General features: G+C 37.3%; 2 protein-coding genes across 2 annotated transcripts in view; one reads left to right on the forward strand and one right to left on the reverse strand.

Moving 5' to 3' along the window:
- Window positions 1–40: 40 nt before the first annotated feature.
- Window positions 41–6,669, forward strand: PIH1D2 (PIH1 domain containing 2). Its single transcript, XM_065944737.1, has 6 exons — window positions 41–295; window positions 1,058–1,260; window positions 1,660–1,783; window positions 2,212–2,457; window positions 3,736–4,001; window positions 5,561–6,669. The coding sequence occupies exons 2-6, from the start codon at window positions 1,084–1,086 to the stop codon at window positions 5,693–5,695; spliced, it is 948 nt and encodes a 315-aa protein (XP_065800809.1). The 5' UTR covers window positions 41–295; window positions 1,058–1,083; the 3' UTR covers window positions 5,696–6,669.
- Window positions 6,670–7,606: 937 nt separating this feature from the next.
- The window catches only part of DLAT (dihydrolipoamide S-acetyltransferase), a 32,578-nt gene continuing 25,278 nt past the window's right edge, over window positions 7,607–14,906 (reverse strand). Inside the window, exons 12-14 of the mRNA XM_065944736.1 lie at window positions 11,283–11,445; window positions 10,186–10,322; window positions 7,607–9,605 (exon numbers count right to left, since the gene is read on the reverse strand). Of these exons, the coding sequence (XP_065800808.1) occupies window positions 9,476–9,605; window positions 10,186–10,322; window positions 11,283–11,445 (430 nt within the window). The 3' untranslated portion in view covers window positions 7,607–9,475. The remainder of the gene's footprint in view (window positions 9,606–10,185; window positions 10,323–11,282; window positions 11,446–14,906) is intronic.

The following is a 14,906-nucleotide window of genomic DNA, read 5'->3' on the forward strand; positions in this document are numbered from 1 at the left end:
GGTGCTCATGGGAAATTCTTCCTACCAACAGAAGTCCCAAAGGTTCCCACAGAAGGGTTTCCAGGACACTCTAGAAGTCCTCAGAGGTGGAACGGGAGGCAAGGTCCTACCTGGAAAAGAAGTGGGTCGGGCTTAGCCGAAAAGCAAACCCAGCACCAGAAGGAGAAGACTCGGGAACTAGATGTAGAAAGATAAGACCTTTCTGCCTGGAGCTTTCCGGACTCAATTAGATGTTGTCCCAGTGTGGTTACCCTGGTAACAGGCGTCGCGTTTTGTCAAGAAGCCAAAGGAAGAGGTAGGTTCGCCGACCTCTGGAAAAGTTAAATTTCCCATTTAGTCTAACCTTAATGTAGTATTTGGAGAATCCTCATTCTGTGGATGCTGTGAGATACGTCTCCATTGACGGAGGGGGCTTGGAGGGAGGTTATCTCAAGTGGTAGAGAGAATATTATTATTCTTGGCAGATGTTCCAGCCTCTCCGTGTTAGCTTACTTAATCCTCATGATAACCCTATGAGATAGGCATTATCGTCTCCATTTCGAGGAGAATAAACTGAGGCACATGTGTAAATTAATTTCTCAAGATCACACAGCTAGTAAATGATAGAGCTAAGAGTAGAATCTAGGCATTCTGGCTGCAGAGTCCATGCTTTTAACTCCTAAACTATGCTGCGGATTGGGGAAGTCTCATGTGGCCCTCAACCCACAGCACACTTCTAGCAAATTCAGGCCCCGGTTAGCATATACCCGGGTGTTGAAACAAGAAACTCCCAAGAAATCCAGACTTTAAATGACCCCTCAAGGCTTGTGAGGGTCTATGCAGAGGTAAGGACTTACTATCTGAGAGAACATCTTGAGAATGTAAGAAAGGGTACTAAATAGAGTAAGGAAAAGATAAAACGGTGCTGATCAATAATCTTTTAGGCACTGGTGTTAAGAATAGCTGTCAACTTCAACAAAACAGCCCTTGAACTGTTCCTTCTCCCCCCCACCCCCACCCCCAAAGAATAGATTTGGGGGGGAGATTTTTTTCTTCCTTAAGTCATGTCTTTCCACAGGCTTAAGAGCCCTATTCATCTCAACCATGGAGTCATCCTCAAAGGGTCTGCTCACCCAGGTTACTCAGTTCTGGAACCTGTTAGATGATCTGGCTGAAAGTAACCCTGAGAGCTATCAGAAGTTCATTCAACAGCAGCTGAAAGAGGGGAAAGAGCTCTGTGCTGCCCCAGAACCACAGCTCTGTGTACAAACCAGGATCCTGGTATGTGGAGTTGGTACCCAGAGAAAGGGAAGTCCTGATTGAAATGGTCCTGGAATAACCAGACAATGGTTTACCCTAGCTATTACTACTTTAATATAAGAACATTGAGGAAAACTGCCACTCTGAATAATGGAAAATTGAACGTAATGTGAGATTGTGTTGATGGAATAAGAATGGGAATTTCATATTTGACACATTTTGGAGATCCCAAAATCAGTCATTTTTCTGCTAGAATAAAAATCAAAAGTAATGTCATTATTTAATAGAGAATAATATAGTTGGAGATTTTTCAAATAAAGAGAACCTATTTGGTTGGGGAGGTAACTGTGATGAGTTACCTTTAGGATATTTTTTTTTAATTTAAAAACTGGATTTTGAGACAAATTTTTTGCTTCCTAGAAACCGAAAGAAAAATTACTTTTTATCAACCTATGTCAGTGGAAAAGGATCCCAGCTCCAGAATCAGCCACTCATCCAGTACCTCTAAGTATTGGGAGACCAGAAGATATATCTGAGACATCAGGTACATAGAATTATGGGAGAGAAAGCACATTTAAAAAATTGGGATGTGGGAATAAGCATGGGCCAGATTTTACTTGATAAAAGGCATTACATATTTGGTCATGGTATAGTCAATGAATAATAAGGGTCTATGGGGTTGCAAAGAGTCGGACACGACTGAGCGACTGAACTGAACTAAATAAGGGTACTTTGTGAAAACTGATTACTATTTAATTTCCCAATAATATGAGCTATTTTAATTCATATGAAATACCAAGAAATGCTCTAATTGGAATTTTATATATATAGCACCATTGTGATTATCTCTGAAAATACAGAAATAGAATTTATATTTTCCATCTTTATCAGGATATGATTAAAATATTACCTGACGATATCACTAGTAAAACAAATTGTCTTCATTTCACACCCTCTGAATTACACACACAGGTGTTTACGCAGTCATCGATGTTGCCTACCATCCTGATGTTCTCCAGGCAGCAGAAAAAGACCAACTGAAAAAAGATCAACTGATAAGGATGGCCATGAAATGCATTGAGGAACAACTCCAATTTACTCTCTCAAACTGTTACTATATTACCAAATTTAGAATAAAAGGAAGCATTCAAAGAATGAAACAAAATCTGATGGGAATCCAAAACAATCCCACAGATTTAAGAGAGAAAATGAAAAAGGGTAAGTTAATGAAATGTAATGGAAAGTGATCTGATTTAAATGTCTTTTGCTTCTGGTGTACATTTTGCAAACTAGAAGTCTCAATTGTAAAAGATGAGAAATTTAAGATAGAAAAATATAAAGATAAGATATTAGAAATATTAGCATGTCCCAACATAGACGGCGGAGAAGGCAATGGCACCCAACTCCATTACTCTTGCCTAGAAAATCCCATGGACGGAGGAGCCTGGTAGGCTACAGTCCATGGGGTCGCCAAGGAGTCGGACTCAACTGAACGACTTCACTTTCACTTTTCACTTTTATGCATTGGAGAAGGCAACCCACTCCAGTGTTCTTGCCTGGAGAATTCCAGGGATGGGGGAGCCTGTCTGTGGGCTCCTGGGCTGCCATCTGTGGGGTCACACAGAGTTGGACATGACTGAAGTGACTTAGCAGCAGCAGCAGCGGCATAGACGGAGGCTTCCCTGATGACTCAGTGGTAAAGGACTCACCTGCCAATTCAGGAGGTGTGGGTCCGATCCCAGGGTCAGGAGGATCCCCTGGAGAAGAAAATGGCAACCCACTCCAGTATTCCTGCCTGGGAAATCCCATGGACAGAGAAGCCTGGCAGGCTACAGTCCATAGGGTCACCAAAGAGTCAGATACAATTTCGTGACTAAACAACAACATAGATGGGCCTAGAGATTATCATACTAAGCGAAGTAAATCAGAAGGAGGAAGACAAATACCGCATGATATCGCTTATGTGTGGAATCTAAAAAATGACACAAATGAACCCATCTAAGAAAGAGACTCATAAAGAAAAGACTTGTGTTTGCCAAGGGGAAGGGGGGAAAGAGAGAAATGGGCTGGGAGTTTGGGATTAGCAGATGCAAACTATTATATATAGAATGGATAAACAACAAGGTCCTACTGTATGGCACAGGAAACTATATTCAATATCCTATTATAAACCATAATGGAAAAGAAAAATAATGGAAAAGAATATGAAAAATATATAACTGGGTCTTTTTGTTATTCCACAGATATTAAACACAACCCTATACATCAACTATACTTCAATAAAATTAAAAAAAAAAATTAGCATGTCCTTAAAGATAAATCCTGCAAACTTTTAAACCAAATTCTCTGGTTTAAGGATCTTTTAAGATTCCCAAATTAATTTAGCTGTAGCTTTGTCTGCTATCTTGGGTAACACTATCACTGTTACAGCTCATTGCCTGATAGTATTTCATGTTGATTAATTTTGTGATTTCATCTTCCTTTTTTAAAATAAAGAACTAACCCTTGAAAAGATAAGAAGCAGTACTGTGAGCAATTCAGATCAGTTTCCTCAACTTTTACTGCCAAAAGACCAAGTTTCAAGTAAAACAGCATGTCTGATAGAAGAGATTTCTAGTACAGAGATTGAAGTGGAGATGAAGAGACCAGCCTATGAATTAAATATTGTGGCAGATCAGAATGAGAAACCTCTGAAAATTGAATTAAAAGTTGAATTACCTGGTATTAATTCAGTATCTCTCTGTGACCTTAGTGTTTCTGAGGTAAGCTGAATAAGTAATACTGTAAATTTGTATCAGTCAATAATCACTATGTTATGCTGCCGTAAAAAAAACTCCACAATCTCAGTGGCTTACAATAACTTGCTCAGGTTACATATCAGCTCATCCTGCTTCACTCTGTGAGTGTCGCACATTTTAAGATACAAGATGAAGGAACAATTTTCACTTTAGACAAGTCATTCTCATGGAGGAGGGAAAATAGAAATGGCAAAACCATGCAATAGATCCTAAAACTTCCTCTCGGATATGGAATGTATTACTTATGCTAACATTGTATTGATCAAAGGAAGTCAGAAGGCCAAGTCCTACATCAGTATGGCTGGGAAGAACATTCTCACAAGCAGTCACTTAAGTTACATGACAAGGATGCATAATCCTCTTATAAAAGAAAAGCAACAATCTACAGTCTACCACAGTCCACCCTCTTGGTCACAAGTATTTGCTTCTTTTCCCAAGAAACATACCTCCAATCCCAGTATCAGACTCCAAAGTGCAGGATTTTGCCATCATAATCTGCATTAGACAAAATTTGCATGAACTGCAATGACAAGTTATCTATTTCTGTAACCCCATGCATCATACAATGTAGAATGGAGAGAGAATAACCACAATCAACAGTCTCAATTCAGAAACTGAAAAACTGTAAGGCACACAGTAGTTATTGGTACTCAGCAATTCTAAAATCCTGGTAGGCCAATAGTGCAAGGGTCCCTTTCCTGGAGGTAGATGATGTTCTTGCTGAGGTCCCTTTACAAGATTCCTTGATTACCTAGCCTCCTAGTTCCATTATTTTCCATGACGTTTAACTCCATTCTTTGGGAGGTTTTTTCCTCTTTCATAATCTACCTTAGCCATGCCTGAAAAGAGCATTGAAGACTATGCTGTCATTAGATGCTGAGGAGCTTACTCAGCCTGTTTGCTGCCCATAGAATGTTGAGACGGAAAGGTTATTTCTCAGTCTTATTACTGGTTGAGAACAAAAATTGGTTCCATTTTTCATTCAAGTCTTAAGATTTATGGGCTCTGTATATTCCCTTTCAATTCTTTATATTCCCTTGCAAATTGAGAACTTCTTTTCTAACTTCATCTTTTTCTGGTACCTTGTTAAATGTAACCAACAGAACCAACTCATGCAAATAACATTCTATTTTCCCGTTTCTGTACCTAAAAACACAAGTTAATGAGGTAGATTGTCTTCCAAATTATTGTGATAAGGGCTTTGTCACCATAAAACACAGATCACCATCTTTCCAGTCTCCAGCAAGTTTTCTTGCTGTTTGCTGGTCAACCCTGAAGTCAATGCCACATAATTTAGAATGGCAGCATCCATCTTCTGGTACTGTTATTAATTCAATTTTAATGTACTGAACAATAAACACCTCAATCTCAGGCATTTACAATACCTTTACTGCTCACAAGTGGACCCTCTTCTTATGGGAAAGGAGTGAATAACTGGGAACAATAAACCTGTAACAAATTCTAACCAGGAAGTACTTTTCTATTTGCATCTTTTAAAATCTCTCTTGGTCTATTCTTTTTAGGATGATATATTGATCGAGGTCTCTGAAAAGTACAGATTACATCTAAACCTTCCAGAATCTGTGGATACTGAAATGACTACAGCAAAATTTATCAAAGAGAAAGCCACTTTAATTGTCACAATGCCATTGGTGTAAGTTAAAAGCATCGTGTATTTGGAGTTTTCTGTGAAAGTCATGTGAATTAGAGGGCCTCCATTATCTGTGAAGAGGTTTATCTTAACTTTTTAAGTTTCATTTTCTAGGAATTTCTTTTGATGGAATGAGATTTTCTCATCAGCTGCTTTTTAAAATTCTTTCTCCTCAAGTAAACTTGGCATCAAGCACAAACTACCAAAAACAGTGCTACCATGACATACTTGAAGATATTTGTAACGGCCTCAAGTAACTTAAATACCATTTGGGAAAAGTCTGTTTGTCTCCAGACATTATAATATGTAAGAATTCTTTGTTTACTAGTTGAAAAACATTTTTGTCTCTAGTAAATTTTTGCATCAGGAATAAATACCAGACTGTGCAAGAAGTTTTTTACTACCAAGATGTACCTTAGCAGTGAAAGTTTCTTCTGGTGATAAAGATGTAGGGCCAGTATAATAATGTGTAAACCTTTGCTTATGTGAACCTCTATACTTCTATAAAGCAGGCTCTGGCAGGAGTTCAAGCCACCCAGGCCTACCTCCCTTTAACATCAGGTATGGATTTGTGGATTAGATAAAACGATGCAGTGACAGTCATTGGGTATTATTTCATGTAAGACATAAAATACATCCAACTCTAATTTAAAGCAAAGGGGCTCACTTTGGGACAAGTGCCTTTCTCTTAAGAAAATAACTTTTAAAATACAGAAGTGATGTACTTTTTAACTCCCATTCATCTGTCAGTTCTTTGTTCAATACAAAAGTACGAAAGTATCAATTTTCCAATTTATATCCAGAGTAAGCAACATTCACACCAAACTTTAAACATCCCTTGTCTTTTCTAAACACAAAACACTCTCCTTGTAATTATTAGTTTCTAAGTCAACATAAAGTCTTTAAATAAAGTTCTCATTAATTTTAAAACTTTTTAACTTTAGAAACTAAAGTGTGTGATAGCAGTAACTGACCTGTGATAATTACAAATGAGTAATTTTCTTAAACTTGGTGTGGACTTTAATTTTTCTAGCAATAGGATAATTTATTGTTGGAAAGTTTTCTAGAACTGTGATATCCTATACTCATCCCTCAAAGACTTGGGAATGCTTTGACCTTATCTTTTCTTCTACAAAATCACTGTCAAACTTAATTTCTATAAATTCCCATACCTACTTACACAGAAATAGCTGAATCTCTACTCTTGCAATCTCACACTTAGGTGTTACTATGTCAGGAGTTATGTAATTGTGTACTTATTAATAAGTATAAGATCTAGCATGCTTAACGTTAAAATGGTAAACTTACATCCTAGTTATTTTCCAAAATACTTTCACTTATAACATCTCCACCTCCCCCTCCCTACAAAAAGCAAAACTTTGGTCAGGAAGAGCATTAACTAATAATGAACAGTTGAGCAGTTTAATCTGAATCTTATCAGGATATTTCTTCTTCAAAACTGAAAACTTTGAGATGGACGTGAATTATCCTTGATTCAGATACCAGATTCTTCTACTAACTTGGTTTTAGAGATTAGGAATTAGTAGTGATTATTTCCTCATGTCCTTTTATGTATTACTGAGTGATGAGAACTTCTTATAGTGCATTCCTAGGACCGCTCGCACTGGGCAACTTATGTAGTCCAGGCCTTGGGATACTACTTCACTCACAAACCTCAGAAATGGAGTTTATAGCTAGCAGAGCCAGACCACTCTTCCTTCTTGCTATGTGCCACCTCATAACAAGAGGGCTCCTTGAGCCTGAAGGTTAGATTATATGCTCCCAAACTCAGAACTTATTTTACCAATTCTATAAACTCAAAATGTATCTGTATTAAGAGCTTACCATATACATAGCTGTTCTTGGTCTTAAAAAATCTAATGTGAAAAATAATTACCATCAAAAATATTAGACAAGACACATTGAAAACATATAGTTTAATTTTCAAACAATCTAATCTGAACCAAAACACTATTTCTAACACTTGTTCATTCCAGCTGGTAAGGGAAACAAACTGAATCCAAATTTAGATGATAGCTCAGGTTAATTTTTAACTCAGAACAATTTCTATTAGAATGCAACTTTTAAATTTTTCTCTCAAGGGAACAACAGAGCCATAAACACCACCAAATAATGAATTCTCTTTGAAGTTTCATGTATGTGACCCAAATGTGGCTCATACTGCTGATGGTCCCTTGTTATAAGTTGGTTCCTTCTCCATAGTCTTCAAGCTAAAATCACTACTGAAAAGTCAGATTCATGTTTTATTTTCATCATAATACAGCAAGGAAAATATTTCTGGAATATATGGAGTGTCACTTGTGCACCATGTAATAATGAACACTTAGAAACAGATTCAACATTGAAAGACCTAAATTTCAGGGAATAGTTCTGCATATTACATTTTACAAGGAGGATCAGATTTGTTAATAGTTATAAACAATTCCAAATTTATTTATTAAATCACATCAATTCCATAGAAAGTCTAGAATTGTGATAATGTTTCTAATTCATTTTTATTATCCTGAATATCACCACCCCCCACCCACTCCCCCCACAGAAAGGCAAATTATAACAAAATGGAAAATAAATATTTAGGCTGATAAGGTAGCAAACAACCTAAATAATCTTTTTCTCTCTGACAGGATTTCAGGGTTTTCTTATTTTACATGAGACAACATTGGGGTGGAAAAACATAGAACACTTCTTTTTGTACACATTTAACATTTTCCACTTGACCAGAAATGACCAGTTTGTTCCGGTCATCATCTTTTATCACTCCAAACTATCCACTGGTATATCTCTCCCCTTTTTCTTTTTAGACGCAACTTGGTGATAAATGGACTTTGGCACATATCTTACTAGGAACCATATTTACATATATACACTTATTCCATTCCACAGTTACTTGATACAAGTTTTTCAAGTATTTAAGTAATAAATCCTACTAATTAAGTTCATTTGCAGGTAACCACTATTTAATTTTACAGGAAAAATTCTACTTTCACAAGTTCACTCTGTTAAATTCTATAAGCATATTCTTTTATTTGAGGCAATTATAGAATTCTGCTCTCACAATGACACATTTAAATTATTTAAATAGACACCCACACAAATTCTCACTTATACCAAGGAGCTGGTTCATATTTATATCTTCATCTCAAGAGGAGAAAACAACCATTTCTGAATTCATAGAAAAATAAAGAACAGCTGGTTGAACAGTCCTATGAAAATGTAGACTTTTAATGTTTTCTCGTATTTTCCTTCAAGTTCTCCATGCTTCCCATCCATGATAAACCAAGATTTATGTAACACAAAATTTCAAATTAGGCTTAAATTCCAAAATCAAGTTTCAGTTCAAATTCTTTCTCCAAAAGAACTAGTTTTTCTGATTTCTCTTTGCTCAAATCTCATCAAAACATTTGAGGTAATTAAATTTCAAAACCTCAGTGTCTCATCAAGGTTATTTTTATGTGCCTGTCTCAATAGGGAACCACAATTCTACCTCTGCATTTCCAGTGGAAGGACTTACCACCAGAGGGCTATGCCATAGGCCCCTTGACCTGGAGTACGCAGCTTAAAATCTGGTGTTTATTAAATGTGCACAATATTGGGATGTAATTGGCATTTTTAAAAATTCAGTAATGCCCATTACAAATATCTGGACAGACTCAAAAATAACTGGTTAACCTTAAAATAAAAAGAGAACCACCATTTAATAACATATTAATACCTTGGTAAGAATGAAACAGTGTGACCTAGGAGAGTCTAGAAATTCTTGGATTAATTATAACAACATGGTGATAGGTTTTTCAAGGTACTTTCTAAACTCAGCAAGCCACTGGGCTCCAACTGCTCCATCGACAACTCGATGATCACAACTGAGTGTAACAGACATCATGCTGGCCACATCAAATCTAGAAAAAGATAAAAAAACATTATTAGGTACTCTAAAAGCAATCACTAGATGTTAGCTAGTAACCAGCCCAAATGCCAACTCCTAACTTACAATCCTAACCAGGTAACATTATTTTTTACCTACTCTTCATGGGTTGTACACCTCTAGCTCAAATCAATCGTTTGAAGAAACAGACCAACCAACCATCTGAAGGATACAGCTCAGGAAACAACAGCCCACAGGCCAAATCCTACCAAACGCAGATTTACTGGAACACATTTATGTATTGCTGATGCCTGCTTTCATACCACAGTAGCCAAGTACTTGGAGAGCAACTGTATGACCCAGAAAAAATGAAACATTTACTAACTGGCTCTTTAAGAAAAATTATGCTGACCCCTGACCTAGAGTAAGTAAGACTTCCCATCTCAAATAGCAAAATAAGAAGAGTTGGTGCCCTGAGAAATTTAGATGTGCTTACATCTAACTCTGTGTGAAGCTCCAGTATGCCACGCCAATAATTATAAAACCTAAGATTCAAAGTCAGGTATACTGTAATGAAAGTAAGTTTACAACTCCCTCTCCATTTTGGCACTTACCCTTTTTCATTATCTGCTGGAACCAGTCTATCCTCTGAAGCACCAATTGCCAAAATACATGCTTGAGGTGGGTTAATAATAGCAGAGAAGTTCTTAATCCCAAACATTCCTAAATTTGAGATTGTAAAAGTGCCACCCTAAAGGAAAAAAAAGATTTAAAAACATCATGGTAACTGCTTGTCAATATAAATCAGAAAAAATGACAATGTTTTGTGAAAAGACCTTAAGATGTTTTACTTTAAGAAGGGATTCTTAGCAACATGAATGAACCTAGACATTATCATACTGAGCAAGTCAGAAAGAGAAAGACAAATACCATATGATACCATTTATATGTGCAATATAAAACATGACACAAATGAACTTATCTGTGAAACAGAAATAGACTCACAGACATAGAGAACAGACTCATGGTTAAGGGTTCAAGTGAGAGTTTGGGATTAACAGATACAACCTATTAGATATAGGATGGATATACAACGAGGTCCTACTGTATAGCACAGGGAACTATATTCAATATCCTGTGGTAAACCATAATGGAAAAGAATATGAAAAAGAATGTATATACATGTATAACTGAGACATTCTGCTGTACAATAGAAATTAACACATTGTAAATCGACTATACTTCAATAATATATTTTCTAAAAGGACTCAACTACCATTAAAAAAAGGAAAATGGTAAGTATATGAGGTGATAGATACGTTAATTACCTTGTCACGATCACAGAGTATACATATATCAAAACAACAAGTTGTACACCTTAAATATATATACAACTTCCATTTACTAATTACACATAAAGGTGAAGGGGGAAAAAAAGAAATAAAAAACTGAATGGGGTACACTTTGCTGAAAACACACCACTATAGCAGCATGAACACAAATCAGTCATGTGGCTTTTGCACACTACTTGAAAAACTTTTTTTCAGCTTTTGATAGGTTACTCAATTTTTCTTTCAAGACCTTCTGTCAGTGAGAACACAAGGCAGAATCAAAAAGTGGAAAATGCAATAAAAGCATAAGGCCAACTTTAAAAATAATACAGTTCACTAAAATAACACAGTAGCATTCACAAAGTAAATATACATCTTACCTGGAACTCATGTGGTTGTAGTTTACCCTCTCGTGCTTTGGTTGCTAAAGAAACAACATCATTAGCAATGGTTTCCAGTCCTTTTATATGTGCATTAAATACAATAGGTGTGATGAGTCCTGCAGGAGTACTGACTGCAACACTGATATCAACAACATGATTTCTATTTAAAAAGAAAAAAAGCAAAGTAAAACTCAATAATCATCAACTGTTAAGAGTCTGTGTCAGGTTAAGCAAGAATAGTGGTATTCAGTCTGTGTAACTCTTTAGCCAGAGAGATCTTGCCTGGTTTTTCAATTTTACTATGCCCTCTCTCAGACCTGAACTTTTATTTTTTTAGATCCGCACTTTTTAAAAAGGAATGAGAAATGTGTCAGTAGGTTGGCTTCACATGTACTCACTAACTACCCCTTATCTGCATTGACCAACATCATGAACATTATTGGGGGAAAAAACGTTCAGCATCCAGTGAGAACTGAAAAGAGCTCCTTAGATTTATGAGATGAAGAGGACTAGCTGGAGCTTCGTCTACGAGCAGAGCTTGAGCAGAGAGAAGGAAGACTGAAGGGAAAGAACTGCGTGGGGGGAGAAACAGGAGTGCTCACAGGGTAGGGTGGCAGTGCTGTCTCAGAACACAAAAAACTCCCCCCAAAACAAAATATACTGACATTCAGTTACTGAACTATTCAGAAAACAAAACTGTGATATATGTGCTTCAAAAATCTTGCAGCAGATCTAATTATGGCTATGCTTTTGGAGTCGTGACATATTTTAAGACATCCATAACAACCACAATGCATATGAAAACAACTTGATTTTTATTTGGTCATCAGCACAAGTATTAAAACACCTCTTTGATTTGTTCTCTATAATAGGAGAAGATCCTAAATTTCACACTGAAAGTAAAAGTCACTTAGTCGTGTCCAACTCTTTGCGACCCCATGAACTATACAGTCCATGGAATTCTCTAGGCCAGAATACTGGAGTGGGTACCCTTTCCCTTCTCCAGGGGATCTTCCCAACCCAGGGATGGAACCCAGGTCTTCCACATTGCAGGTGGATTCTTTACCAGCTGAGCCACAAGGGAAGCCCAAGAATACTGCCATGGGTAGCCTAACCCTTCTCCAGCACATCTTCCTGACCCAGGAATCGAACTGGGGTCTCCTGCAATGCAGGCAGATTCTTTACCAACTGAGCTATCAGGGAAGCCCAAAATTTCACAATAAAGATTAGCAAAAAAGAATTATATCCGCCCCCCCACCCCCGCCCCAACCAAGTTCCCAAACTCCTAAACTGTATCAGGATCTCCTTAGGGGTTGTCTGTGTAAGGGCCCCTGCTAAAGTGTTCTGCAATTAAGAAAAAAGTTAACAAATGTTGGCAAGGATGAAAAGTGTGAGAAAGCATAAATTATAAATTGTTGGTGAGAATGCATCAATAAACTGGTGCAATCACTATAAGAAGAGAGTATGGAGGTTCCTTAAAAAAGTAAAATAGAACTATTGTATGATCCAGCAATTCCACTCCTGGGTATATATATCCAGAAAAATGAACATACCAATTAAAGACAGGGAAGCAACCCAAGTCCAAGTGCCCATCAACAGACAATGAACATCTCACACACTCACACATACACATATACACACGCATAGGAATATTACTCAGCCATAAAAAAAGAATGAAATTCTACCATCTGCAGCCACATGGTTAGACCTAGGGAATATTATGCTTCAGGAAATAAATCAGAGAAAGACAAACACTGTATATCTTATATGTGGAATGTAAAAAGATTAATACAAAGGGATGTACTTGCAAAACAGGAACAGACTCACAGAGAAAACAAACTAATGGTCACCAAAGGACAGAGGAAAGGGCAGAGTGACAAAGTGGGCATGTGTGACTAACAAACTACTACGTATAGGATAGATAAGCAACAAACATATATAGCACTGGGAATTATAGCCGTTAGCTTGTAATGACTTACAAGGGAGTACAATCCACAAAAACACTGAGTCACTATGTCATAATCCTAAAACTAATATAATATTATAAATCAACTATCCTTCAACTTAGAAAAGATAAAACTTCACATGAAAAAAGGACCTCCATCTCTTTGAAGATCATGGGTGCCGAGCCCCTGTGTGCCCCAGCTGGCCCGAGGCAGCAGGCTTTTGCCAGCTGCACACATAGGGACCTACTCTAATAATACAGCGACACTCGGCAGCTGCCACAGCTGGGCTCCAGCCAAGGCATCACAGTGCAGCACTGCTTTCTTAATTAAATTATTACAACAATGTTTAAAAATATTCCTAATAGAGTAGGGATGCTGTTTCCTATCTTGTTCACCACTAAACCAGTCAATCCTAAAGGAAATCGATCCTGAATATTCATTGGAAGGGCTGATGCTGAAACTCCAATACTTGATGTAAAGAACCAACTCATTGGAAAAGACCCTGATGCTAGGAAAGACTGAGGGTTGAAGGGAGTGACAGAGGATGAGATGGTTGGATGGCATCACTGACTCAAGGGAGATGAGTTTGGGCAAACTCAGGTAGATGGTGAAGGACAGGGAAGCCTGGTGTACTGCAGTCCACGGGACTGCAAAGAGTCAGACATGACTAAGTGACTGAATGACAACAAAATCCAGTTAACACCGTATGTCAAATAAATACTTGTTGAATAGCTGTATGAACAAATAAATGAAGGGCATTTGGTAAGGGTTAATAAATAATTCACAGAAGTTGAGCTGCAAACACCACCCTTTCATCTAAGTAGTGTTTCCTTCAGATATTCTTAAAAGGTTAAACATAAATTTACCCTACAATCCAGCAATTCCACCCCAAGGAGTCTACCCAAAAGAAATGAAGACATATGTCAGTACAAAGAATTGTCCTCAAATGTTCATAACCATGCTCTCAAAGCTATGTCTATATCTTAATCCCAGAGTCCATTAATGTGACCATATTTAGTAAAAAGGTCTTCACTGATATAATCACACCTTTGAGATGAGTTCACCCTGGGTTATCTGGGTGGGTCCTAAATCCAATGCCAACTGTCCTTGTAAGAGACAGAAGGGAAGACAAGGAAACATGAAGGCCATGTGAAGCTGGAAATGTGCAGCCCCAAGCCAAGGAATGCCCGAAGCCGCCAGAGCTGGAGAGAGCAAGCAAGAGTTCACCCAAGAGCCTGTGCAGGGAGTAGGTCCTGCTGACACCTTAATTTCACACGTCTAACCTTCAGAACAAGGAGGGAGTAAATTTTTGTTAAGCCACAAATTTTGTGGTAATTTGTACTGGCAACCTTAGAAAACTAATATAGTCTCTAAAGAATAGTAAGACCCTCAGATGTTCTCTAATAGCAGGGTGACCAAGACGAAAATCAGGATCAGTAAACTATTTTTCAGTCTTGGGAAACATGTTTAGTCTTCTTGGGGAGTTTCAGATAGAAACTGAAACTTTTTTTTTCTGAAAGAAACTTCAGAAAGAAATGATAAGCAATTTAAAAATCTGTACTATAATCAATCTGGTCGGATGATGGTTGTGTGTATGTTTGTAGAGAGGGTACAAAAAAGCTAAATTTTAACCTTCTTTAACAGAAAGGTGATAAATAAATGAAATGAAAAACTG

The sequence above is a fragment of the Muntiacus reevesi genome, chromosome 9 (assembly GCF_963930625.1).
Source record: "Muntiacus reevesi chromosome 9, mMunRee1.1, whole genome shotgun sequence".
Lineage (NCBI taxonomy): Eukaryota > Metazoa > Chordata > Mammalia > Artiodactyla > Cervidae > Muntiacus > Muntiacus reevesi.

Coding starts and splice junctions, on each gene's coding strand:
- PIH1D2 (XM_065944737.1), top strand. CDS start 1,084: ATGGAGTCATCCTCAAAGGGTCTGCTCACCCAGGTTACTCAGTTCTGG. Junction 1,261..1,659: donor GTGTACAAACCAGGATCCTG/GTATGTGGAGTT, acceptor TTTGCTTCCTAG/AAACCGAAAGAAAAATTACT. Junction 1,784..2,211: donor AGATATATCTGAGACATCAG/GTACATAGAATT, acceptor TTACACACACAG/GTGTTTACGCAGTCATCGAT.